At 40.5% G+C, this 27,402-nt stretch overlaps 1 protein-coding gene across 1 annotated transcript in view; it reads left to right on the top strand.

Moving 5' to 3' along the window:
• The window catches only part of ADGRE1 (adhesion G protein-coupled receptor E1), a 47,831-nt gene extending 22,086 nt beyond the window's left edge, over positions 1-25,745 (top strand). The window contains exons 11-22 of the mRNA XM_061188835.1: positions 163-246; positions 3,281-3,458; positions 4,102-4,221; positions 6,187-6,386; positions 6,847-7,017; positions 10,038-10,232; positions 12,462-12,697; positions 16,028-16,094; positions 18,374-18,465; positions 22,323-22,491; positions 22,605-22,709; positions 25,551-25,745. Coding sequence (XP_061044818.1) covers positions 163-246; positions 3,281-3,458; positions 4,102-4,221; positions 6,187-6,386; positions 6,847-7,017; positions 10,038-10,232; positions 12,462-12,697; positions 16,028-16,094; positions 18,374-18,465; positions 22,323-22,491; positions 22,605-22,709; positions 25,551-25,556 — 1,623 coding nt within the window. The 3' untranslated portion in view covers positions 25,557-25,745. The remainder of the gene's footprint in view (positions 1-162; positions 247-3,280; positions 3,459-4,101; positions 4,222-6,186; positions 6,387-6,846; positions 7,018-10,037; positions 10,233-12,461; positions 12,698-16,027; positions 16,095-18,373; positions 18,466-22,322; positions 22,492-22,604; positions 22,710-25,550) is intronic.
• The last annotated feature ends 1,657 nt before the right edge of the window (positions 25,746-27,402 follow it).

Below are 27,402 nucleotides of genomic sequence, written 5' to 3'. Positions count from 1 at the left end.
TTCCAATTCTGATCAAAAGGTGAGTTTTTATCTCCCTGAGAATTCTAGAGACTTGTGGCACCTCAGGAATTCAGGACCACCCCGTGTGGTGGGCTTGATGGCCCAGTTTGTACGTTGCACACTTGATCGATGCTCACAAATGTTCTTCCCTCTGGGATACAGGTTTCCTATTGTGCACTGATGAATGCCACCCTCAGCATTCTGGATAATGTCTGTAAAAACAAAACCACCGTCGTCTCTCTGAAGGTAACAATGAAGTCTTCATAGTCATGTTTCGAGTTTCAAACATATTGGGGGCACACTTCGGGTGCACAAAATCCTCTTTATCATGAATGGGTTGTGAGTTAATGTTTAATGTACTCCAGTTGTAAGGTCTGAAAAATGAACATGCAGGAATATTGCCCTTTTCTGTACAGTTTTGTGAGTTTTATTACCTGAGTAGGTTTGTGTAACTACCACCACAGTCGGACAACGGAACAGTTCCATCCCTCTCCCCTGACCCTCCTCTCCTCCCTCCACCCCCACCAACTCCACTGGGCTTCCTCTTTTTTTTTTAACTTAATTTTTTTTAAACTTTTTGGCTGTGTAGCGGGGCATGCGAGATCTTAGTTCCCTGACCAGGGATCGAACCCGTGCCCCCTGCAGTGGAAGTACAGAGTCTTAACCACCGGACTGCCAGGGAAGCCCTGGGCTTCCTCTTTCTAGTCAAATATTCACTCCCTCCACCATTAGCTCCTGTGAATCCCTGATCTGTTCTCTGTCGTTATCGTTTTGTCTTTTCAAGAGTGTTTTGTAAATGGAATCACACAATAAGTGGCCCTTTGAGTCTAGCTTCTTTCACTTAGCACCATGTTTTCAAGCTTCATCTACATTGTAGCGTGTGTCAGTGCTTCACTCCTTTTTATGGCTGAGTAGTGTCCCATTTTCTGGACGGACCACAGTTTGTTTATCCACTCATCTTTGAAGGATATTTGAGTTGTTTCCACTTGACCAAGATGTCTTCATTCCTCCATCCCCACCCCAGCTTTTGGCGATTATCAATAGACCTACTAAAAACATTTATCTGTGTGTGTGTGTGTGTGTGTGTGTGTACTTGAATTTTCATTTCTCTAGGGTAAATACCTAGGAGTGGGATGACTAGGTCATTACAATTGCAGATTTTAAAAAATAGTTTCTCTTAAGACTTTAAGTTGCAACTTATGGATGTTGTTATTTCATTTATAAATCTGTTTGAAAATAAGAATAACACTTTCATTTGTATTCTGGTGAATTTTAAATTAATTTATTAGTATAACATATTTATTCATGAAGTGTACACTCATTCACAGGGTTTTCAGATTAAATTTGTATAAACAATGAACCCTTTCAACAAATTTATTTAAATTCCCTCAAACATTTTCTACCATGTTTACAAATATTCTCATTTCTCCCCAGATTTTAAGGACTTAATGAGGAAGATTTACAAACCTAAAAGGCAAGGTCACTATGCCCTTAAGGGATTCATAAATCCACTCAGTCACGTGCATAAATATAATAAGTCAGAGTTTTTTAAAAATGTGTAATACGGTGTATCAACAGTCATGTTCTCTTAAATTGTTCATATTAAAATCACGTCTAATTGCTTTTTTGCCATGAAATCATGTGGTTAATTGGTCTGCTTCTCTAATGTGTCAAATTGTTCCAGCCCTTTAAACAACAGATTTCCAAATTATGCCAAAGATTACAAAACCTTCTAAAATTAACACAAAAGTATTACCACTATGGAGTTTTAGCTTGCTTGCTATTTTTTTTTTTCTTTCCTGAGGATATAAAATAAACTTCCTAGCTAAGAAGAATAGATTTAATGTCAAAGGGGATTTTGATGAGATTTCATCAGCCACAGAATTGAGAACCACAGTTTTTCAGGATGATTCTAGCTGAGATTTTTCTGCTCTGTCTGTGGGGAGGGACCCCAAACTCATGCCTTTCATTTGGGATATGGTTACAAAACTCAGTGCATCCTGTTTTCCCCAGACAAACATCTCTCAAGTTTCACTCTGATCCAGTTTTTATTGAAATTCTTTTCATCTTCTTATCATCAAATTTGGATACATAGAAATTGGTTTCCCTGCTAAGATTTCAGTTAATTTCCTTCACCATTGGATTGGATTCAGCTCATTTCTTCCCTTCATTTATTAGGTTGTGAGCTTGTGAATTCTTTTCATATTTTTTTGTTGGGATTACATTTTTATAGTCAGTTTATTGACAATAATCAATAATCAAGTATCAGCATTAATATTATTGCTAGTCTTTCCTTAACTCTATTCCTTAGACATAACCAATGTTAACATTTAGATGCATATTTTTCCATATCGTTTTTTACTTTGTGAATGCTTGTATAACACACACACACGCACACACACACACATACACACACATTGAAGCACACATTGAGTACCTACTATGAGTGGTTTAGAGCAGTGATTAAGGATTCCACCTCTGATACCAGACTGCCAAAGTTCAAATCTTGGTTCTCCCACCTACTAGATATGTATCTTTGTTTTCTCATCCAAAATGGAAATAATAATAGCTTCTATTTCATAAGTATGTTCATAAAATTAAATAAGTTAGTATATATAAGGCACTTAATGCTTGGCTCATAATAAGTATTAATTATATTTATTTTAAAATCTCAATTAGTGCCAGAAACATAAATACCATAAATATAAAGTTTTAAATTAAAGTACTTGTTTATTTTAAATGAAAGGAGATAATATAACATGTGATTCTGCAATTTGCTTTACTTAATCGTAGCTCATGGACCTTTCTGCTTGTTAATATACATAGATATACTAAGTCATTCTTTTATTAACAGCTGTATACTATCCCATGATTTGATTTTATCATCTTTTATTTAACCAATCAGTTGGACCTTCAGACTTTCCGAATTCTTGCTATCACAAACCACACTGAAATGAACATCATTAGACAAGATCCTTGCACAATTTTTAAGTATTTCTTGCAGGAGGGATTCCTGGAAGGGAAATTGCTGAGTCAAAAGGGTATGTGCAATTTATGTCATGACAGGTGCTGACTTACTGCACGCCATGAAGGCTACACCAATTTGCATTCCCAGGGGGGCTTCTTGAATCAGGAAAAGGAGGCTGAGTGAATGTCCTTTTACATTCTTCATTATCCTAGACTGTCAACCCATTCTCTTGATGAGAGAGGGGACAGCTGCTGTTTCGTTGATAAGAGAAAGAGAGAGAGAGAGAGTGAGCAAATAAACCTTTCCTTGCAGAGTATGGCTGAGAGCTTTGCCTCTGTGATTGAACAAACGTCCACATGGTCCAACTTCACCAAAGAGAAGACATCTACCCTGGCCACAGTCTTACTGGAGAGCGTGGAAAGCACCACTTTGGCAGCTTTGCTGAAACCCTCAGCGAATGTCAGTCAGACTATTCAGACAGACTACTTAGGTAGGACATATCCTTCGTGTCAAGGTCACACCTAGGGGCTGATTTAGACGGGTGACTTTGGCAATGTGATTCTCCATGGCTTTCTCATATACCGTTTCCCCAGCTGTTTCAAACCTCTGAACGTACAGCAAAGCAAGTCCAATTATCTTAACAACATCTCCCATTTATCGAGTGCCTGGCATTGTGTTAAGTCACTGGTCAAGTTTACACAGCTGGTGAGTGGCGGAGCTGGACCTCCTAGTTAGTGACTGTGGAACCTGGACCCTTCTTGTCCGCTACGCTGGGCATGCTCCAGACTCTTTCAGTTTCCTCTGGCTTTGGAAAACCTGTCTAAATTTGGAGTAGTCAGAGGGTCATGTCTCTGCTGCTTTCCATCATTGTTGACTTCAAGCCCATCTTTCCCTGATGCATCCCCTAAGACGGGAGCACTCACTCCTAGAATTACAACTGGGTTTCTCATTTATTTGGTGCTACCATCCTCCTGTCATTCATCAAGGGCCTCAGGATCTTTCCCATGACCAATCGTTCTGTCTGTTCTTTCCTACTCTTGCAACCAGGGATGCGTCCCTTTCTTGGCCAGAAACCAAATTCAAGACCCACTTTCTGGGTGACCTCCTGCAAATTCTCCCTTTCTCCCTTTTAGACATTGAGAGCAAAGTTATCAACAGAGGATGCACTGAAGAGAATGAGGCCTTTCAGTTGAAAGCGAAAGGGGATGAGATGAAGATTTGGTGCTCCACAGTCAAACAATCTGAATCCACAGGTACAGACCCACTCCTGAGAATCAGAGAGGGTGGTTATGGCGCATTCAAGCAGCAAATATTTCTTTCTTTATTTATTTATTACCTTTTAAACCTTTTTTAAATTAAAAAACTTTTTTTCTAACAGTCCCTTGTTGGTTATCTATTCTAAATATAGCAGTGTGTTCATGTCAATCCCAAACTCCCAATCTATCCCTCCCTGCCCTTCCCCCACCCCCCGTAACCATAAGTTCATTCTCTAAGTCTGTGAGTCTGTTTCTGTTTTGTAAATAAGTTCATTTGTACCATTTTTTTTTAGATTCTGCCTATAAGCGACATCATATGATATTTGTCTTTCACTGTCTGACTTACTTCACTTAGTATGATAATCTCCAGGTCCATCCATGTTGCTGCAAATGGCATTATTTCATTCTTTTTTTATGGCTGAGTAGTATTCCATTGTATATATGCACCACATCTTCTTTATCCATTCATCTGTCGATGGAAATTTAGGTTGCTTCCATGTCTTGGCTATTGTAGACAGTGCTGCAATGAACATTGGGGTGGGTGCATGTATTTATTTTGTTTTTAATTTTAATTTTTTTAGCAAATATTTATTGATCACCTCCTAGGTGCCAAGACCTGTGCCAAGAAGTGAGGGAATCAATGATGGTAGAGGGGGACTTCCCTGACGGTCCAGTGGTTAAGACTCCACACTCTCAATGCAGGGGGCACGGGTTCGATCCCTGGTCGGGAAACTAAGATCCCACATGCCGCAAGGCATGGCCAAAAAAAAAAAAAAATGATGGTAGAGGCAGAACTAGCCCATGCCCTCAGGGAGTTTTCCATCTGCTAGGGAAGTCAGACATTAAATAAATAATCTCTGGGAATGGAGTCTAGAAGAGAGTGGATATGTGTATATGTATGTTTGGTTCACTTTGCTGTACAGCAGAAACTAACACAATATTGTAAATCCACTGTACTCCAATAAAATATTAATTAAAAAAATAATCTCACAATACAGGAGGGCCAAGACATTTCCTGTCCAATCCAGCAGCCATTGGTCATGTTTTGTTATTGAGCACTTCAAGTGTGGTTAGTCTGTGAGGGTGACATACATACTGGATTTCAAAGTCTTGGTGCCAAAGATGAAGGACGTAAAATATCTTATTAATAATTTTTTATACTGACTACATGTTGAAATGGTAATATTTTGTAGGTATTGAGTTAATATATAATTAAAATGACCTTTTTTTTTTTTTTACTGTTCTGAAATGTGACTACTGGAAAATGTGAAATTGCATATGTGGCTTATACGATATTTCTAGCAGACAATGCTAATCTGTATCAGGGATTGGCAAACCTTTCCCGTAGAGCATGGTTAGTAAATATTTTAGGCTTTGAGGGCAATACAATCTGTCGCAATGATTCAGCTCTACCGTCATAGTGCAAAAGCATTCATAAGCAATATGTAAATGAACGGGTGAGGCTGTGTTGCAATGAAACTTTTATTTACAAAAAACAGGCAATGGCCAGATTAGCTTGTAGGTCATTGTTCATCACTCCCTGATCTATATGCTGTCTAGAGGGCACAAGGAACAGGCTAGGACACATCCCTGGAGACCACCAACATTGAAAGCGGAAGCCCACCAAAGAGACTGAACAAGAATAACCATAAATGTTGGAGGGGAACTTATTTCCCACTGCTGAGTTGAATTGTCCCTTAAAAACACAAATTCAAATTTATTTTTAAATGTAGCCAAGATTTTTTCCAGGTGGTAGCACCTCGAGATTTTTTTTTTTTTAAAGGTTCTGGTGAGGCTCACCTACCTGGAAGTCCACTGGTGTTTCAATTCTCAGAGCAAGCCAGTGGTGCAGAGCTGCATGGGATATGAAAGTGTGTATGTGTGTGGATGGGCTGGGTCATCTATAATAACTACTGAGCAAATGATTCCCCCCCTTTTTTTTTCTTTTGGGGGAAATTTCAGGGATCAACGGGGTGGCTTTTGTCTCCTTGGCGGGTATGGAGTCCATTTTGGATGAGCGCTTCTTCCAAGACCCTCAGATCCCCTTGGCCAACTCCAAGAGGAAGTTGAAGTTGAATTCTCGCATTGTTGGGGGCATCATAACAGGAGAGAAGAAAGATGGGTTCTCTAAACCAGTCATCTACACCCTGGAGAACATTGAGGTTTGTGAAGAGGTTTCCATTGGACCCCCATCTGCATTCTGAGAATTCCTCATTCTCAAGTGGGCTTAACCCTCATTTTTGATGGAGACCCATTAAAGCAGCAAGTGTGAACAATTTCTGATAACGCAAGCCACTTCCCAAAATCCACCACTAGAAAAATGAGCTCTCCTATTTCTATGTGGCATTTCCCCATTCATCAGTGGGCAAGGTTTAGGTTAGATTAAGTCATGTTGATGCAGGAACATTTACATGGATATTTACATTAGTTATGACCAAGTTAGTGGTAGAGACAGGTCTGGCACCCAAGACATTTCTTTTCATTACTGCACATTGAAATACCAGCATTTTTCTCCCTTCCCTACAGAACATATCCACATCTTCTTGAGGTTGATCAAGTTGAATCCTGAATGGATTCTTGAATTGAGGGATTCTCAGGTAACCAAAGCCTTTGAATTTTCAGCCAAAGCAGAATTTTGAGAGTCCCATCTGCGTTTCCTGGAGCACAGATGTGGAAGGAGGTAGATGGACACCGTCTGGCTGTGCGATCCTTGAAGTTTCTGAGACGCACACTGGCTGCAGCTGTAATCGAATGGTGAACTTGGCCGTCATCATGGCTGCTGGGGAGGTCACGGTCAGTACTGATGCTCTGTACTCTAGCTCCCCGGATCCAATGGGAAAATAATGACTAAACATCCATGGTATGCCTCTCATGGCATTGGGTGTTGTGGGAAGGGGTTATGGGGGATAGAAGGGGTGTGTGCCATACTTCTGCCCTTAGAGAATTCATGGTCTGGTTGGGAAGCCATGACTCTCGTATATAAAATGATAAATGACCCTAAACAGATGCAGACACGATGACAAGCACGGACCCCACTTACTGAGCACCTCCTATGGGCTGGACCCTTTATTTATTTTTTATTTTTTATTTTTAAAATTATTTTTAAATTTTTATTTATTCACTTTTGGCTGCGTTGGGTCTTCATTGCTGCGCGCGGGCTTCCTCTAGTTGCGGCGAGCGGGGGCTACTCTTCGTTGTGGTGCACGGGCTTCTCATTGCGGTGGCTTCTCTTATGGCACCGGCTCTAGGTGCACGGGCTTCAGTAGTTGTGGCACGCGGGCTCAGTAGTGGTGGCTCGGGGGTTCTGGAGCGCAGGCTCAGTAGTTGTGGCACACGGGCTTAGTTGCTCTGCAGCCTGTGGGACCTTCCCGGACTAGGGCTCGAACCCGTGTCCCCTGCATTGGCAGGCGGATTCTTAACCACTGTACCACCAGGGAAGCCCTGGACCCTTTGTTTTAAGTGTTTTTAGACCCATTTTGCAGGATGGGAGACTGGAGCTCAGCAGCCAGTCTAGTCATGAAACCTCGTTTTATTGCACTTTGCAGATACTTTTTTTTTTTAAACAAATTGAAGGTTTTTGGCAACCCTGTGTGCACTGAGCAAATCTATTGGCGCCATTTTTCCAGCAGCATTTGCTCACTTCATGTTCTGCATCATATTTTGGTAATTCTCACAATATTTCAAACCTTCCACCAGCAAAAAATTACGACTCACCGAAGGCTCATATGATGGTAGCATATTTTAGCAGTAAAATATTTTTAAATTAAGGTATGTACATTTTTTGACATATGCTATTGTAAACTTAATAGAATATGGTGTAGTGTAAACATAACTTTTATAAGCACTGGGGATAATAATTCGTGTGACTCACTTTATTGCCAATATTTGCTTTATTGTGGTGGTCTGGAATTGAACCTCCAATATCTCTGAGGTCTGCCTGTAAATGGTGCAAGAATTTGTGCTATAGGAACTGAGAGTTGTGTCAGTGAGAACTGGGGATAGATCAGGGAGGAGATGGAACCTGAAATAAGCCTTGGTGAGGGGTTAGATTCGGTAGAGAGAATAGACATTAGTGCTGTGGTGAGTATCCTTGTCTATATTACCAGGTGGGAGGTGATCTCCCTGCCAGGGAGGTCCTAAATGCTATTTAGAGGAATATAAGGCTTAGAACTTAAGAGTATTGGATCCAAAGCAAGACTAGTCTAGTTTCAAGCCCCATCTCTATCACTTCCTAGCTGTGTTTCCATGAGCAAGTCACTCAACCTCTCTGAGCTGAGCCCAGTTCTTTCACCTTAAAAATGAGAACAAGAAGGACTTCCCTGGTGGCGCAGCGGTTAAGAATCCGCCTGCCAATGTAGGGGACACAGGTTTGAGCCCTGGTCCAGGAAGATCCCACATGCCGCGGAGCAACTAAGCCCTTGTGCCACAACTACTGAGCCTGTGCTCTAGAGCCCGCATGCCTTAACTACTGAAGCCCGTGTGCCTAGAGCCCATGCTCTGCAACAAGAGAAACCACAGCAATGAGAACCCTGCGCACCGCAATGAAGAGTAGCCCCCACTCACTGCAACTAGAGAAAGCCCACGCACAGCAACAAAGACCCAATGCAGCCTAAATAAAAAAATAAATAAATGAGAACAAGTAAAAAATGATGATGTGAGAGCTCCCAGGCGGTCCACTGGTTAGGACTTGGCATTTTCACTGCCATGGCCTGGGTTCAATCTCTGGTCAGGGAACTAAGATCCCACAAGGTGCAGCCAAAAACCAAAAATAAAAACAAAAAATAAAAAGCATCAACATTTCATTAAAAAAAAAAAGAATGATGAAAATTAACACTTATATCATACATGTTTCCTGCGCTGTTGTGAGTACTTTAAGTATTTTCATTGAATCCTCCTAGAACAATTCCATAAGGTAGTTACTATTAGTATCCTCTTTTTAACAGATGAGGAAACTGAGACACAGAGCAGTTAAGTATCTTGCCCAAGCTCAAACAGCTAAAACTGTAGTCAGTTCTCTTAACCACTACATCACAATATCATAGAGAAGAGCTCATGAGATGGTGCCTGGCATATCTTTAACACACAGAAAGCACCCAAATAAACTTAAAATTAATTACAAATTATGTCATAGAGAAGGACTCAACTTGTCATTTCTACTCCCAGAAGTTGGGGCATCTCTGAACACCTATTATCAGTCCTGGTTCAGAGCAGGAAACAGGAACCACTCAAGGTACTTCAAGCAGAAAAGTATTTAATACAGGGACTTGGATGCTCACAGAATCACAGGAAGGGATGGAGGACTTGAAGTCAGGGGGCTGCCATTTGGATTTTGGCTTCAAGATCACCCCTCTGCAGCCATAATCCAGAGGTCAAAAATTGCAGCTGTCATTTCACCCCACATCCACAAAATTAAAGATTAAAGATTGGATAGTCGGAAGGTGGAGTCCAGCCACAGCTCACTCCTATCTGCAGAAAGCTGGTATCTGCCTCCATCCTGCCTTTCAAAACCTTCATACATACATCTCACTGGAGAACCTAAATGACATTCAGGACCTTAACCCCAAGAGATTATGAGAAATGTCATTTGTAAACGTCCTGCCCTCCCGGAATGGGGCATAGGACAGGGGTGAGAATGGGTGCTGATGGATGCCAAAGGATGATGATGAACAATATCTAGTTCACGCTGAGTGTCAGAGGGAGAAAAGGCCTCCAAGCTCTATATACCCAAGCCAGGAGTCTGGATAATTCTTTTTCCTGCCTGGTGGGTATGTTGGTCCTTCTCTGAGACAAACAGTGTATCTCTTTCCTGACAGATGGAGTTCACCTTGTACATCATTAGCCACGTGGGCATGATCATCTCTTTGGTGTGTCTCACCGTGGCCATCATCACCTTCCTGCTGTGTCGCACCATCCGAAACCACAACACCTACCTCCACCTGCACCTCTGCGTGTGCCTCTTCTTGGCCAAGATTCTCTTCCTCACCGGTGTAGACAAGACTGACAATCAGGTCTCATATCCCTCAGGCTGTGTCCCCATCCAGCCCCATCATCTCCGAATCTGCCTCTGCTCATCCTTACCTAACTCCCTCTATGCTAGTTCCCACCTCAGGACCTTTGCATGTGCTGTGCCCTCTTTCAATACTCGTCCCCCAGCTTCTCACCTAGTTGACTCCTTCTTGTGATAGGTCTCAGTTTAAAATCATTTCCCTGATCATGTTATATATTGTAGTGGTCCCTCCTACTACTCTTTAAGCCATTAGTTCTCACCTGGGATGATTCCACCCCCGCCCAGGGGACACTTGGCAATATCTGGAGGCATTGTTAGTTGTCACCCCTGGGAGGGGATGCTGCTGGCATCTAATGGGTGGAGGCCAGGGGCTGCTAAACACCTTACAATGCACAGGACAGCCACCCCCCTGCCCCCCAGCAGAAAATAATCTGGCAGTAGTGTTACAAATATCAGTAATGCTACAGTGGAGAAATTCTTTTTTCTTTAAATTGAAATATAGTTGATTTACAATGTTGTGCCAATCTCTGCTGTACTGCAAAGTGGCTCAGTTATACACATATATACATCCTTTTTTATATTCTTTTCCATTATGGTTTATCACAGTATATTCAATATAGTTCCCTGTGCTATACATTAGGACCTTGTTGTTTATCCATTCTATCTGTAATAGTTTGTATCTACCAACCCCAAACTCCTAGTCCGTCCCTCTCCCTCCCCTCTTCCCCCTTGGCAACCACAAGTCTGTTCTCTATGTCTGTGAGTCTGTTTCTGTTTCGTAGATAAGTTCATTTGAGTCATATTTTAGATTCCACGTATAAGTGATATCATATGTTATTTGCCTTTCTCTTTCTGACTTACTTCACTTAGTATGATAATCTCCAGTTGCATCCACAGCTGAGAAATTCTACTCCTTATCACTCTATTTTGCTTCCTTTCTCAGCACCTATTTGAAACCATATTGATTTTTTGGGTTATTTTACTTATGGTGTATCTACCTCCCCCACGAGACCGTGTGCCCCGTGAGAACAAGAACTTTGGCCAATTTACCCCCAGTAACTGTGCCCGAAACAGTAGGTTCTCAGGGTTTTTCCAAAGGGAGCGCTACTGACATTTCAGGTGGGGTGATCATTCTTGATGCAGAACTACCCCTCTCACTGCGGGATGTTTTGCTTTCCAGACCCCTTGAGAACTAAAGGCTAGTGGTGCGCCTCACTCTCATCATGTGACCAGGGGTGGGCAAACTTTTCCTGTAAAGAGGCAGATATAAATATTTTTGGCTTTGCAGATACTATGGTCTCTGCTGTGACTATTCAGCTCTGCTGTTTTAGTGTGAAAACAGCCATAGAGAATACATAAATGGGGGTGGCTGTATGTCAATGAAATGTTATTTACGAAACAGGCAGCCAGCCCATGGCTGTAGTTTGTGGACCCCTTCCCCTCCCCCATATCTTCAACCATCCCCTAAAGAAGGGTGATCATATATCTGTTTCCCCCCAAATTCTCCCAGTTTTAACGCTGAAAGTTATACGTCCTGAGAAAACCAGGCAAAGCTGGATGATTTGTTACCTTACCAAAAGGATGGAGCCACCTTGGTGAAGAATAAGTATTTGTGGAATGAATGAAGGGGCCGTGTTTGGGGAACTCCAATCAAAGTAGCTTCTCCTGATAATGTATACAACATCAAGTGCCAGTTACAAAAGATTTGTTGAGATTGTGGATGTATTAGGAAATTTTGGAAAGAGTCCTTAGTACATTACCTTGTACTCTTGGTACAAGCTAAGTTTGTTTTGCAAAACTAGTTTCCTAATTTTAGTCACCTAGAGGAGGTAGCACTCATTAAAGCAGCTTCCACTGTTTGTATTATAACTAAGATAGATTAAATAGGAGGTGAGAAGAGCTAAATTAAGTAGCCTATTTTTTAAATTTCTGCTCCTCTTCATGACACAGACAACTTCCAAGAAAAGAGACATGATAAAGAATTTAGCTTATCTCCATGTTCTGAGATTTAATTATAAATTAAAAGTTTGGGAATGCTTGTTCTGATGACACCTATTATAGCACCAGAAATAAACACCATATCACTAAACATTATCCCTTATGTGTATTATCAATAAGCACCATAATACAATGATAAGAAAAAAAAAAAAGTAGCTTCTCCTTTGCCCTCTTCCTCTGAACCTGCCCTCTGGAGTAGGGGATCCTGAACGTGCCTGATTCTTCCCTGCAGATGGGCTGTGCCATCATCGCGGGCTTTCTGCACTACCTTTTCCTCGCTTGCTTCTTTTGGATGCTGGTGGAGGCTGTGATGCTCTTCCTTATGGCCAGGAACCTGAAAGTGGTGAATTACTTCAGCTCTCGAAACATCAAGATGCGGTATCTCTGTGCCTTTGGCTATGGGCTCCCGGCGCTGGTGGTGGCTGTCTCTGCCATCATACAACCACAAGGTTATGGGATATATAATCGGTAAGTGACATCCTTCTCTCTCCCTGAAAATTATTATTAATTATTATTATTATTATTAATTATCCCATGATGATAATTATATGAACTCGAGAAGAGCAATAACAGGAGCAGTAGTTGTGACTCCCATTTATTGAGCTCTTACTTCATGTACTGTTGGTCTCAGGGCTGCCATATACAGTAGTACAGGTTGTGCACTGCACAAATCCAGGAGCCATTGTTTGCACTATAGTATCAGTGGATGGTGGCGATGTAAACAATGAACTTGATGGCACAGGTTTCAATTCGTGGACTCTGGAGCCAACCTGCTTGGGTCTGAATCCTGGCTCCACCACCATGTTACCTTGGGCAAGTTACTTAAACTCTGTATGCTTTCATTTCATTATCTATTAAATGCAAGCTAATGACAATGCCTGTATCATATGTTGTTGTGAGTGTTAAGTGAGTTATTATCTGCAAAACATTTAGACAGTGTTGGGCACAGTGTAAAGCATTATACATGTTATTTTTACCACCATCATTATTGCCATGGACTGTTTTAAAGTGAGGTAGGTTTATCACATGATTCTATGTGAGAAGATTTTAGGTAGTATGCTAGTGAGCCCTAATTAAACAATATTTTTGTATTTACTTTGTAGGACGTTAGAAAAAAATTGCTGGCATATCAAACTCATGATTTCATAGACATGATTCCATTGTATAAGTAAAAAGTTGAGTCAATTTTGAGGGAAAAAATTAGGTAAGTGACAGGACAAGTAGTATGTGGTTAGGGTAGAGACTGTAATTCAGTGAGTTACTTCATTTCATCCTAGGATGGACCCTTGTTATTGTAATTTACAGATGAGGAAAGTGAGCCTCAGAAGGGTGAAAAGACTTTCTCACTATCACACAGTGAAAAAGTGGCAGGGTGAGTACTTGAATCTGGGTCTTTCCAATCCCAGGGCCCCTGTTTATCACCCTGGTGCTATAGGCACTTTGCTGAGCTGTGTTTGGGGGATTAAATATCTAGGTTTCCTCCCTGCCTGCTGATGGCTTATACTTCAGGTGAGGTCATGAGATAAGGGGTGAGGGAATGGAATTCATGTTAAAGGAGTGCCCTTCATTACCTAAACCCTGTAAACTCTACAAACATATATTATCTCTGGTATTTCTCAACAAAATTCCTATGTTTCCACTGCGTACAGCAACACCATTCAATGACACTACAGTGTTAATAGTGCCCTCTAGATTTGTGCAGTGCACAACCTGTGCTGCGGTACATGGCAGCCCCAAGACCAACAGTGACTAAAGTAACAGCTTAATAAATGGTAGCTACAGAGGAAACTGAGGCTCAGCACAGTTGCAGGATTTGCCCAGGGTCACATATCTAGTAAGTGTCCAAGTTGAGTTCAGGTCTGACTGCCTTTTAAAAAAATATTCATTCATTTTTTTTTTTGAAGTATAATCGATTTACAATGATTCAGGTGTACAGCAAAGTGATTCAGTTATATATAAGGATATATACATATATTCTTTTTCAGATTCTTTTCATTATAGGTTATTACAAGATATTGAATATAGTTCCCTGTGCTATACAGTAGGTCCTTGTTGATTATCTATTTTATATATAGTAGTGTGTATCTGTTAATCCCAAATTCCAAATTTATCCCTTCCCCCTTTTCCCCTTTGGAAACCATAAGTTTGTTTTTTATGTCTGTGAGGTCTGACTATCTTGTCAGGAGATAGTGGTGACAATGCAAGGCCACCATGATGAAGTGCCTGATGTTGGTGTGGGTAGTATAAGCCCTGACACAGACCAGAGAAGGATGAGGGCATATGGGAGCTGGAAAGTTCATGGAAGCCTTCCTGGAGGAGGTAGAGTTTGAATGAGCCTTGAAAGCTCTACTGAAATGTACACATAAGTGAGGACAAATCTTGCCTAAGGGAGAGCTCAAGCTGTATTTGAAGAATAGATGGATTGGAGTGGAAGAAGAAGAAGTTGGGGGGGGCATGGAATTTGGTGAATACCTTCTAGGTGGTAGGAACCACAGAAAGTTTTGGAAGAGAGGAGTAGCATTGGCAAGGATTTGAAATGATCTCAGGAGGCACTAGGGAGTGGGGAAGTGAGACAGGGAAGAGAAGGAGGAAATACAGGGTGCATTCCTGAGCAGGTCCTGCTGTGGGTAACTGGGGCTCAATCCCAGTAGGTACCTCTGGGGGACTGTGTAGGGCACATACCACAGTTATCCCACCCACGAGGTGAGGGAGCTGGCATATTTATCCAGCTCCCTCCCATCAGCCATTGGTTGAGGGCTGCTCCCTGGGGGAACAAATTTTCTAAAGCTTTTAGTCTGATGCCCTCAGGCAGAGATGCAGATGCTAATGAGGAAATTGGCCCGTATTTACTGAAGTAGTTATCCTTGAAAGGATATGGGCAGCATTTTCTCATGATGCAAACATTTTCTTGCCTTTTGATCACTCTACTACTGGTGACTTACATTCCAGGGAGAGAACATCTGGTTGGCCAAACTTGATTATTTTCCTTCTCTTGCTGGGGAAGGCACACTTCTGCTAAAGGAATATTGGGGTGCTGTTACGAAACATGGCGGAATAGTTGTCAGGTGGTGAAAACAGCAAATATCTACTAGAGGCATGATGGAAAAAGGCAATTAATTCTCCCTCCCTCCTTCCTTTCCCTTCCTCCCTTCCTTCCTTCTTTCCTTCCTTCTGTCCTTCCTTCCCTCCCTCCCTCCCTTCTTCCTTTCTTCCTTCTTTTTCTCCCTTCCCTCCTTCCCTCCCTCCCTTTATTGCTTCATTCCTATTAACAAATAATTATGGAATGCCTCATCCATGCCAGGATTTGCACTGAGTGCTGGGTATTCAGAGATGAATAAAACGTTCAAAGTCCAAATTCTCATGCAACTCATAGTCTAGTAGGGAAAGATGGACAATTTACAATAAATAAACAACCGAACAAGGTAATTTATGATAGGTGCTATTAAAAAAGCAGCAAGCTCTGTTAGGAAAGGACCAGGGTAGTGGCTTTTCAGAGGTGATGTTCGAGCTGAGATTTGAATGACAAGGTATACTAGTGGAGAGTTCTGGATAAAGGGGTTACAGAGGTTATGAATTGAGAAATGAGCTCTACACAAGGTATTAAGTGAATATTTCAGGAACATTCACCCAGGAAGAAGGTCTGAAAGAGGAAAACTGAAATGTGACCTGGTCCATCATGAAAATTTTCATGTCAGTCTCACCTCCCAATATTCTCTCCCATTAGCACATCTGGCAGGGTGTGAGTAATTTTAGGGTCAGGACTCTGAGACAGTCACTGACTCCTGTTTTTCTCCGTAGCTGCTGGCTGAAAACAGAGACAGGGTTCATCTGGAGTTTCCTGGGGCCAGTGTGCACAATTATAGTGGTAAGCTGATTGCTTGTTGCAGTGTGTTTTGGAGGAGGATCAAGGAGACCCAAGGGATCAAGAAGTGCCAGTGGATGTTGCAAAGCTCTGGTCACTTATTCCTCAAAAACGTTCTCCATTCTGATCCTTGATTCCTGAGATTTCCAAGTTAGAGTATAATTTCTTTGATTTGTAATATTTTTTTTTAAGGCCAGCATGCAAATCCCCTGGAAGGGACCACAATCTTATCAATCCTTTGTGTTTCAGTAAGAATGGGTCTATTGATCTCTTCTGAGTACAGATGTTGATAAGAGAAAAGGTAGGAAGAAATTAAGAGCAATTGGTTGGTGGGGGGGAAGGGTTGGAGAGGGAAATGGTGGGAAAGAGGCAAAGGGAAGCCTGGAGATTTTTTTTTTTTTTTTTTTTTTGCTGTGTTGGGTCTTTGTTGCTGCACGCAGGCTTTCTTTAGTTGTGGCGAGCGGGGGCTACTCTTCGTTGCGGTGCGCGGGCTTCTCATTGCGGTGGCTTCTCATGTTGCAGAGCATGGGCTCTAGGCGCATGGGCTTCAGTAGTTGTGGCACGCAGGCTCAGTAATTGTGGCTCGCGGGCTCTAGAGCACAGGTTCTGTAGTTGTGGAGCATGGGCTTAGTTGCTCTGTGGCATGTGGGATTTTCCCGGACTAGGGCTCGAACCCGTGTCCCCTGCATTGGCAGGCGGATTCTTAACCACTGCGTCACCAGGGAAGCCCCATGGAGATTTTAAAAAAAGTTTTATGGGGGTTTAATCGACAAAAACTATATGTATTTAAGGTGTACAACTTGATGTTTTGACGTATGTATGCACTGTGAAATGGTCACCACAATCAACCTAATTAACAAATCCATCACCTCACATACTTACCATTTTTTCCCCTTTTCTTTCTTTGTTGTGAGAACCCTTAAGAGCTACCCTTCTAGCAAATTTCAAGTATATGATACAGTATCGTTAACAGAAGTCACCATGTTGTACATTACATCTCTAGAACTTACCTTGCATAACTGAAACTTTGTACCCTTAGACCAACATCTTCCCATCCCCTGGGAGCCACCATTCTACTCTCTGGGAAGCCTGGGGAGGTTGCGTACCATCTCCTTGCTTCCTTGCCTCCAATCTAGATTCTACAGTCCTGCAAGATGAGAGTCTTCTGACTCTCACTCATGGTGGCTTGTTTCCTTGAGTCATTTGTAATCGTTAATTGTGAGCTCATATTTGACTGATCTAAATCTTGGGAATTCTTGAGGTTTTATTCCTCCAGAGGGGTTTTGCTTACTTCTATCAGGTTTTGGGGGTCCATGTGTTAGTTTCCTAGGGCTGCCATAACGAAGTATCACAAACTGGGTAGCTTAGAACGACAGAATTTTATTGACTCACAGTTCTGGAGGCTAGAAGTCTGAAATCAAGGGGTCAGCAGGCCATGCTCCATCTGAAGGCTCTAGGGAAGAATCTGTTCCCGTTTACTCTCCAAATTCTGGTAGTCTCAGGCATTCCTTGGCTTGTAGATGTCTGCCTTCTCCCTGTATCTCTTCACATTGCCTTCCCTCTGTGCATGTCTGTCTCTATGTCCAAATTTCCCCTTTTTATAAGGACACCAGTCATATTGGATTAGGGCCCACCCTAATGACTTCATTTTAATTTGATCATCTCTGTAAAGACCCTATATCCAAATAAGGTAGCATTCTGAGGTCTTGGGGGTTAGGGCTTCAACATATCTTTTTTGGGGGGGGGGACACAATTCAACCCATGATGGGGCACTGGTCTTGATACTAACTTCCCAGATGCATCCAGTGGAAATAAACCAAGATCATCCAAGAGCAAGCAAAGGCTGTTTATTAGGAGATTGCCATGGTAAGGGAGTCAACCACTTGCATTTGTCAAATCGCCTGCATTGGTCAGAGACTAAAAAGCAGGCAGATGAGTGGGAAAGCTTTATAGAGGAAAAAAGGGAAGGTTTCATGTGTGCCCTGCTTGGAGGCTGTAGGCATGGGGACCCTATGGGTAGGCTAACTAAAAGCAAGGCATTCTATGTGATTGGTTAGGGTTACATACTGGCTTTCTCCTTTTGGCCCTAAATTGGAAGCAGGGGCAGAAATGAGGGAGGCTGTCAATTATTAGTCAAGTCCTGGTCATTTGGGGTCAGGTATTGTGTGGCTTCCTGCAGTGGTTACTGTAGACTGTGGGTCAGAGTTCTATTTTTATAGATGGTCTGGCCATTATCTGTTTTGTATATCCAATCTCTTCATCCCTTCTGCTTGACTCTGTAGATCAATTCCATCCTCCTGACTGGGACACTGTGGATCCTGAGGCAGAGGCTTTCTAGCGTCAGTGCTGAAGTCTCCAAGCTCAAAGACACCAGGTACTGTCCATTCTTCCTTTCCCCTCCTCTTCTAGTCTCCTTTCCTTCTTTCCCCAAATGTTCATTGAGTACCTTTTGTAAGACTGGTCCTGTGCCCCAAATGGAATAGCACAGTGTCTAGATCAGGCCGTCTTAAACCTCAGCACTGCCACTTAAAAGCTGTGTGACCTTAGTCAAGTTACCTAACCTCTCTGAAACTCAGTTTCCTCATCTGTAGAACAGGGATGCTAACACTGCCCATTTCACGTGGCTTACGAAGCATTTAGTACAGTTCCTAGGAGGAGTGAGTGTTTCCTGTATGAGAACTATTAATATATTCTCTAATTCTTCTACTGTGCATACTTATATGTACATATTTACAAAACCAGAATCATACTATTTTATTTTTATAACCATTTTTCTCTTAACAACATGTAATGAATATTTTTCTATTTAATTAGAAATTTGTTGACAATATCTTTTTTTATATATAGTGTTTCAGTGTAAAGGCCTAGCACAATTTATTTAAATCATCCCTTATTTATGGACATTTAAGTTGTTTCTTTTTTTTTCTTTCTTTCTTTTTTTTTTTACTATTATAAACCATCCTATCTTGAAATACCCTTGTAGGCAAATCTTCTTACACATCTGTTGTTATTAAATACAGTAATAGTATGGAGAACAGTATGGAGGTCCCTTACAAAACTAAAAATAGAATTGCCATATGACCCAGCAATCCCACTACTGGGCATATACCCAGAGAAGACCATAATTCAAAAAGACACATGCACCCCAATGTTCATTGCAGCACTATTTACAATAGCCAGGTCATGGAAGCAACCTAAATGTCCATCAACAGAAGAATGGATAAAGAAGATGTGGTACATATATACAATGGAATAGTACGCAGCCATAAAAAGGAACAAAACTGGGTAATTTGTAGAGACGTGGATGGACCTAGAGACTGTCATACAGAGTGAAGTAAGTCAGAAAGAGAAAAACAAATATCGTATATTAACGCATACATGAGGAATCTAGAAAAATGGTACAGATGAACCAGTCTGCAAGGCAGAAATAGAGACACAGATGTAGAGAACAAAAGTATGTACACCAAGGGTGGAAAGTGGGGGGGGGGGCGATGGTGGTGGGATGAATTGGGAGATTGGGATTGACATATATACACTAATATGTATAAAATAGATAACTAATAAGAACCTGCTGTATAAAATAATAAATTCAAAAAAAATACAATAATAGGCATGAAATTGCCTGAGCAAAGAGTAGGTTGGATTGTAACACTGTTAGTATATATTGCAAATCATTTTCCAGAAAATGTTTCCATTTACAATAGTGCTTGTTTACCTGCAGCTTTGCCAACACTAGTGTTTATCATTTTTATTGTTTTGCTGAATTAATATATGAATTTTACAATCTCATTATTTTAGTTTCATATATATATATTTTATCTTACAGATGTGGGACTTTTTCATATTCTTATAGGCCATTTGTTTTCTTAACTTCATCATTCAACTAAAGTTCATTTCAAGAACCTACTAAAACCAGACATTGTCTAGCTTTTATCATCAGTAAACTGATGACGTCCTTTACTTATTTTCCTGTCAGTGTCCAATCCCTCACTCATCTTGAATATTTTTTTAAAGTTATTTTTTAAAAGTGCAAAAAGTTAAAACAAAGTTAATACATACAATGGTAAGAAAAATTAAGTAGTGAAAAAGGGAACACATATAAAATCATTCTCTATCTCTCCCCTGACTCCCTGGGTCCCGAGATCCCTCCTACCCTAAGCAACCATTATCACTTAAGTTGACCTTCCTTCCAGAATATTCTATACTTATATATCCATTACATAAATGATAGGATACTGTACGTATTATTCTGCACTTTGTGTTTTCCGCATATTATGTAGCTTACATCATATCAATACTTAAGGTTAAAAACAACTAACAAAAGGGAATTCCCTAGTGGTCCAGTGGTTAGGACTCCATGCTTCCATTGCAGGGGGCACGGGTTCCATCCCTGACTGGGGAACTAAGATCCTGCAAGCCACATGGCGTGGCCAAAAAATAAAAACAAACAAACAACTAACGAAAATATTTATTTTGTGCCAGACACTGTTCTAAGCACCCTTAGTGTCTTCCCATCTCATTATTTAATCTGTAGAGCAAGCAATACCCCTGTATAGGTATTGTATTATTATCTCTATATCAATTTGAGGAAACTGAGGCACAATGAAGTTAAGTAACTTACAAAGGCCATAAAGTTAGTGAATGGATCAGTCAGAATTTATTTGTGGGCAGTCTGACCCAGAGCCTGTATCCTTATCTACTCTAGTACATTGTGACTCTCATCTCATTTAAAAATTGTTTTTATAATCTACTCTTTATCTCTATAGATTTGCTTATTCTGGACATTTCTTATCAATTGAATCATACACTATGTGGCCTTTTGTGTCTGGCTTCTCTCACTGAGCAACATGTTTTCAACGTTCGTCCACATTGTAGCGAGTGTCAGTGCTTCATTACTTTTTATGACTGAAAAATATTCCACTATATGGATGGACCACATTGTGTGCATCCATTCATCTGTTGATGGACATTTGGGTTGTTTTAGTTGGGGGATAAGTAAATAGGGAATGGCTGCTTGATAGGTACATAGTTTCTTTTTGGGGTGATAAAAATGTCTTGGAACCGGATGGTGATGATGTTTGTACGTTGTGAATGTGCTCAATGCCACTGAATTGCACACTTTCAGTGGCCAAAATGGTTGATATTATGGTATGTGAGTTTTGCCTCCAATAATAAGGAAGGCTTCATAGTATTTCATATGATGGCTTCACGGTTCACTTAATGTGTCCCAAATTCTTGGACAGGTAGGTCCTTCTAGCCTTTAAAACAATTTTTATTGAAGTATGGTTGATTTACAATGTTGTGTTAATTTCTGCTGTACAGCAAAGTGACTTAGTTTTATATATATATATATATATATATATATATATATATATATATATATATATATATATTCTTTTTTCACATTCTTTTACATTGTGGTTTATCACAGGATATTAAATATAGTTCCCTGTGCTATACAGTAGGACCTTGTTGTTTATCCATTCTATGTATAATAGTTTGCATCTGCTAATCCCAAACTCCAAATCCATCCCTCCCCTGCCCCCCGCTTTGGCAATCACATGTCTGTTCTCTATGTCTGTGACTCTGTTTCTATTTTGTAGATAAGTTCATTTGTGTCGTATTTTAGATTCCACATGTAAGTGATATCCTATGGTATTTGTCTTTCTCTTTCTGACTTACATACTTTATCATACTTAGTATGATAAAAATGGCATTATTTCATTCTTTCTAATGGTTGAGTAAATATTCCATTGTGTGTGTGTGTGTGTATATATATATATATACACATAGAAATGTACACGTATATACATATATATACAACATATATGTGTATATATACACATATATGTGAGATATATATGTATGTATGTGTATATATATATACACAAACCACATCTTCTTTATCTGTTGATGGACATTTAGGTTGTTTCCATGTCTTGTCTATTGTAAATAGTGCCTTCTAACCTTTTATTATTACAGACAATATTGCATTAAATACATGTGTCCACACATCTTTGTGTCCATATGTATCTGTAGGCCAGTTGCCTTTTCAACGTCTGTAGGATTTGATTTTCCTACCTCTAGGCTTGGAACCTCTGTTCCACGTTTATTCTCACCCAGGTGACGGGTCACATGGTGGCAGCCTCAGGCTAAACCTGGGAGAGTGGTGGCCCATGAGGACAACAGCCACCTCCTAGAACCTTATCCTCTGCAAATCTTCCCCTCCAGGTTACTGACATTCAAAGCCTTTGCCCAGATCTTCATCTTGGGGTGTTCCTGGGTGTTGGGCATTTTCCAGATTGGACCCATGGCCAATATCATGGCTTACTTGTTCACCATCATCAACAGCCTGCAAGGAGCCTTCATCTTCCTCATTCATTGTCTGCTCAACCACCAGGTACGTAGCTGCTGCCCTCCCAGTCCCCCTCCTTCCAGGGCTCATGCCTCTGCCCACACATGCCCCTGCATCTAAGAGTGATTCATCTCCCCATGATGTGTCTCCACCTTCAGGTACGGGAAGAATACAGAAGATGCATGACCAGGAAGACCAAACCCAGCTCCCAGTCCGAGACCTCAGGGATCGTACTGTCATCCGTTCCCTCCACTTCCAAAACGGTGAGAGTCTGCATGTTTGTACGCAGGTTCTGGTCGGACAGAATGTCTGCTTCTTAGCAATACTAGACAGCGCTGTATGTTGAGTACCTACTGTGAGCTAAACACGTACACGGGTATTAACTCATTTGATAAAGTTTGGGGTTTAAGCGTGGGGGTTTGGGAGCCAGGCTGCCTGGGTTTAAATGCCAGCTCTGCCCCTCAGTAGCTATGCAAACTAAAAAAGATAAAATCATGACTCACAGATATAAAATAAGCATATGTCAAGGATTTTATTCTGCTCATTAATCAGTGAGGGAAGCAGCAGATGTTATAACTGGTTCGCAAGAGAACGCAAAGAACAGACGTGTATGTGTATTACATCATACATATAATGTGTACAATGTATATAATGTACACATAATACATAGCACACATATAATGTATACAATGTTCACAATGTATACATAATACATAATATTATTACTTTATATATATGTATGTTCTTTGTGTTCTCTTTTGAACCAATTATAACATCTGCCTGGTTTCCTCATTGATAATTATATGTAATATATAGAACATATAATTATATGTTATATAATTATACATATAATTGTAAATATACAGACATTATATATAATTATTCACTTTATAGTATATAAATTTTATATTATATAATATATAAATATATATTATATAATATATAAATATATATTATATATAAATTTCATATATAATATCTATAAATTATACATAATTATACATAATTGTTTTTATACATAATTGTATTTTATACATAATTATAAATATACAGCCATTATATATAATTATTAATATTATATAATATAATCATACATATAATTATAAATATACAGACATACATAATTATTAGTATTATATAATATATTTAAAATTCATATATGTGTATTATTTATGTATTAATATATGTGAATTAAATACATATATAATCTCGATAATATTGAAATGAGAGTGCAAGTAAAGGAAAAACAGATTTTTCCATGAAATTATTTTCCATCACTGTCAGTTATTTAAAATTTACAGAATTGTAAAATAGCTCCACCATAGATCAGATAATACCCAAAGGGGTATCCTCTAACAATGCATCATTTTTGTTCGAAACGCACATTTTCCTCTACACAGTGGATCTCATCCAATCTCATGGCTACAAACGCCATCTATTAGCAATGACCCCCAAATTATAAATAATGTGCAGTTTAGCCCCCTCTCCTGAATTCTAGACTCATATAACCTGCCACCTACCAAATGCCCCCACTTAGATGTCTAATAGATGTCGCAGATGTAACATGTTCCAAATGAGCTTCTGATTCCCCCACCTCTCATTTCCACATAGGGTCCTCTATTTTTCTATTGTTCGGGAGTGAAGGTGTGAAGTTAACCTTGACTCTGCTTTTCTTCTCACTCTCTTCCATCTCTGATTCATCAGCAAATCCTGATGACTCTTTCTCAAAATGGATCCAGAGTCTGATCGCTTCTCTTTCCCTTCATTCCTTCCACTGTGGTCCAAGTCCAAGTCTCTAGCCAGGATGATGGAAATAACCTCAAAAGGGTTCTTCCTGCTGCCTCTCTTGCCTTTTCCCTGCCCTACCTTTGGTCTATTCTCCCTACAGCAGCCAGAGGGCACTCGTGAGCCCCTGAGTCAGGTCACATTCCTTCTCTGCCTACAACACTCCATGGCTCCCACCTTAGAGTAAAAGCCAAAGTCCTCCTGGTGGCCCACAAGGCCTTGTCTGATCTGACTCTCTTTTCCTTTTTGACCTTGTCTTCTATTAATTGACCTCTCATTTCACTCTGCTCCACCCTCACTGGCCTGCTCAAGATTCTTCAAACATGCCAGGCTCACTTCCTCCTTAGGAACCTTGAACTGAATGCTCTTGAATGCCTTGAATGTTTTTGTCCTGATACCTGCATGGACAACTCCCTCACTTCCCTCACATCCTTCAAATCTTTGTTCCAGTCATTTCTTATCAATGAAATTTCCTCTGACACCTGTATTTTGTGCAGCCTCCTATTCCCCTACCCTGGTATTCATGCTTCCTCCACGCACCTTGTCTTGATTTTCTTTTCCATGCTTTCCACTTTCTAACACTATAATTTCCTTATTCATCTCGTTTAATTTTTATGGTCTTCCATCCCCCACTAGAATGTCTTATTTTTTTTCACTGATGTATTCCAAGCACAAGTAACTAAGATCCAGTGGCTTAAATAAATAGGAAATTCTTTTTCTTGCAAGAATAGAAGCCCAGAGTTAGGTGTTGCTGGTATTGGTTCTGTTGCTTAGTGGTGTTGTTAAGGATCTAAGCTCTCCCTAGTTTTCCATTTCACTGACAGCATGTTGGCTTTTCATCAATTATTTTCATGGTTGCAAGATGGCTACCATAGCTCCAGACATTGTGACCACATTCAAGGCAGGAAGAAGAGGGATGGGGCAGAGTGGTAAACTCTCCTTTCAACCTTTTCCCTTTAACAGGAAACAAAAGCTTTTCCAGAAGCCCCTTAGCAGATTTCCCTTTCACCTAATTGGTCAGAACTGCATCACATGACCACTCATAGTTACAAAGGAATTTGAATAAACAAGTATTCTGCTTTCTAGCTTCTAGAATGGGAATATCAATAGTAAAGAGGTTGAGAATACCTTTTGAGTCTGCCAACAGTGCCTGCCACACTAAGAGTAATCACTGTTAACATTTATGTTTATCCTTCTAGTTTTTTTTGCCATATTTATCTCTGTCTGTATTTATAAGACCCATGCCCACATAGATCTGACCCCTGGACTCACATCTGTACTAATCCTGCCACTGTTTCTGATTCTAATTTCTCTCACAGGGTTAAAGTCCTTTCTTGCTTTCAAATACACTATGAAACAACATTTCAGGAAAGCAGGTGCCTGCAGGAGCCTTCTCTGAAATCTCTTCTCGGCTTAATATGGAAATGCAGGATCCCTCCAGCGCCAGAACTCTCTGGGAAATTCGGATCATGGACGGATATGTGGGATGGTCTTCCCATGGCTTCATGCCCTGCTGAGAAACAAGAGTTTCTGTTCCAGCTTACCATTTTATCTTCTGTGTTCTGCAACTCTTTGACTTGCCAGAGTTTTGCGGAGATAACAGATCGCAGTGCAATGGCGGGACCAAGAACTTCTGGCTACCATTTTGTTTTGTCCTAAGTCCATTGATGTGTGGCTTCAAGAGTGCCTCTCCAGCATCTATCACATGCTTGACACAGAGAGTAGCCCTCAATAAATGATGTGTCTTCTGACTGACTGGCTTACCTTTCAACAAAGAACCCTCCTGCTTTTATAGAAATGGTAAGTAAAATTGTAAGGAGAGCCTCAGGGGATAAATAAAGCACACACACTTATAGGCAGAAACACTTAAAAGAGTTATGTTGGTAAGTAGGAGCAGTCAAAGGGAATTAAGAGGTACAAACTTCTAGGTGTAAAATAAATAAGTGACAAAAATGTAAGGCTCAGCACAGTGAATATAGTCAATATTTTATAATAACTTTATAAGGAGTATAATCTATAAAAATATCAAATTACCATGCTGTACACCTGAAAGTAACATAATACTGTAAGTCAACTATACTTCAATTGAAAAAAAAGAAGGAAGTGAAAATTCAACATGTAGATCTCCCCTCTGTGGCCACTCTAATACCTCCCTACTCACAGTGTGGTCCGTGGACCAGTAGAATCAGCTTCACCTTGTTAGAAAAGTAGGACATCAGGTGCCACCCCAGATCTGCCGAACCAGAGCCTGCATTTCTTTTTTTTTTTTTTTTTTTTTTTTTTTTGGCTGTGTTGGGTCTTCATTGCTGCACACGGCCTTTCTCTAGTTGCCGTGAGTGGGTGGCTACTTTTCGTTGTGGTGCACAGGCTTCTCATTGCGGTGGCTTCTCGTTGTGGAGCATGGGCTCTAGGCACGTGGGCTTCAGTAGTTGCAGCACATGGACTCAGTAGTTGCGGCACGCGGGCTCTAGGGCACGTGGGCTTCAGTAGTTGTGGCGTGTGGCCTCAGTAGTTGTGGCTCGCGGGCTCTAGAGCACAGAGAGCCTGCATTTTAATGAGATCCCCAGGGGATTTGTGTTGTACTCATGAATGTTCTAGAATATTCTAGAATATTCTTCTGTTTGCCATGCTGATAGCTCAGCTTGTCTTTAAAGCCAGAAAGTAAACATTTATTTTGGGACTTTACACCTGCCATTCCCTCTTCCTATGACATTTTTCCTCAAAATCTGATTCATTGTTATCCTCTCTTTGAGTCTCAGCTTACTCATCACTTCCACTAGGAAACATTCTTTGAATCTCTCTTTTTTAAAAAAGTGAAGTATAGTTGATTTACTATATTATATTATTCTTTGAATCTCTTGAAGTAGGATTAGATATCATCTCTGTGTGTCTCCTAAGGCTTTGTTGAGCTGAAACAAATAGACTGCCAGATATTTCTCCAGCAAAAATGGGTTTATTTGGTATCAGTGGAGAATTGCAATTCAGGTTCTGCAACATGCAACATGTGGTGAGCCACATGCAAGTTCCTGTACGGCAAGGGAAAGAGAACTCTTTTAAAAAGAGGAAAAGGATGTTAAGAGGGCTATAGTAAACAAAGGGTCCAAGGCTTTTATTGGCTGAGTCCTTGCCAGGAAAGAAGAGAAGTCTTTCTTCTTCTTGGGCTCTGCTATC

Source organism: Eubalaena glacialis, chromosome 4, assembly GCF_028564815.1.
Source record: "Eubalaena glacialis isolate mEubGla1 chromosome 4, mEubGla1.1.hap2.+ XY, whole genome shotgun sequence".
Lineage (NCBI taxonomy): Eukaryota > Metazoa > Chordata > Mammalia > Artiodactyla > Balaenidae > Eubalaena > Eubalaena glacialis.
Note: the sequence above shows the minus strand (reverse complement) of the source record. Positions and strands in the feature narration are given on the sequence as shown.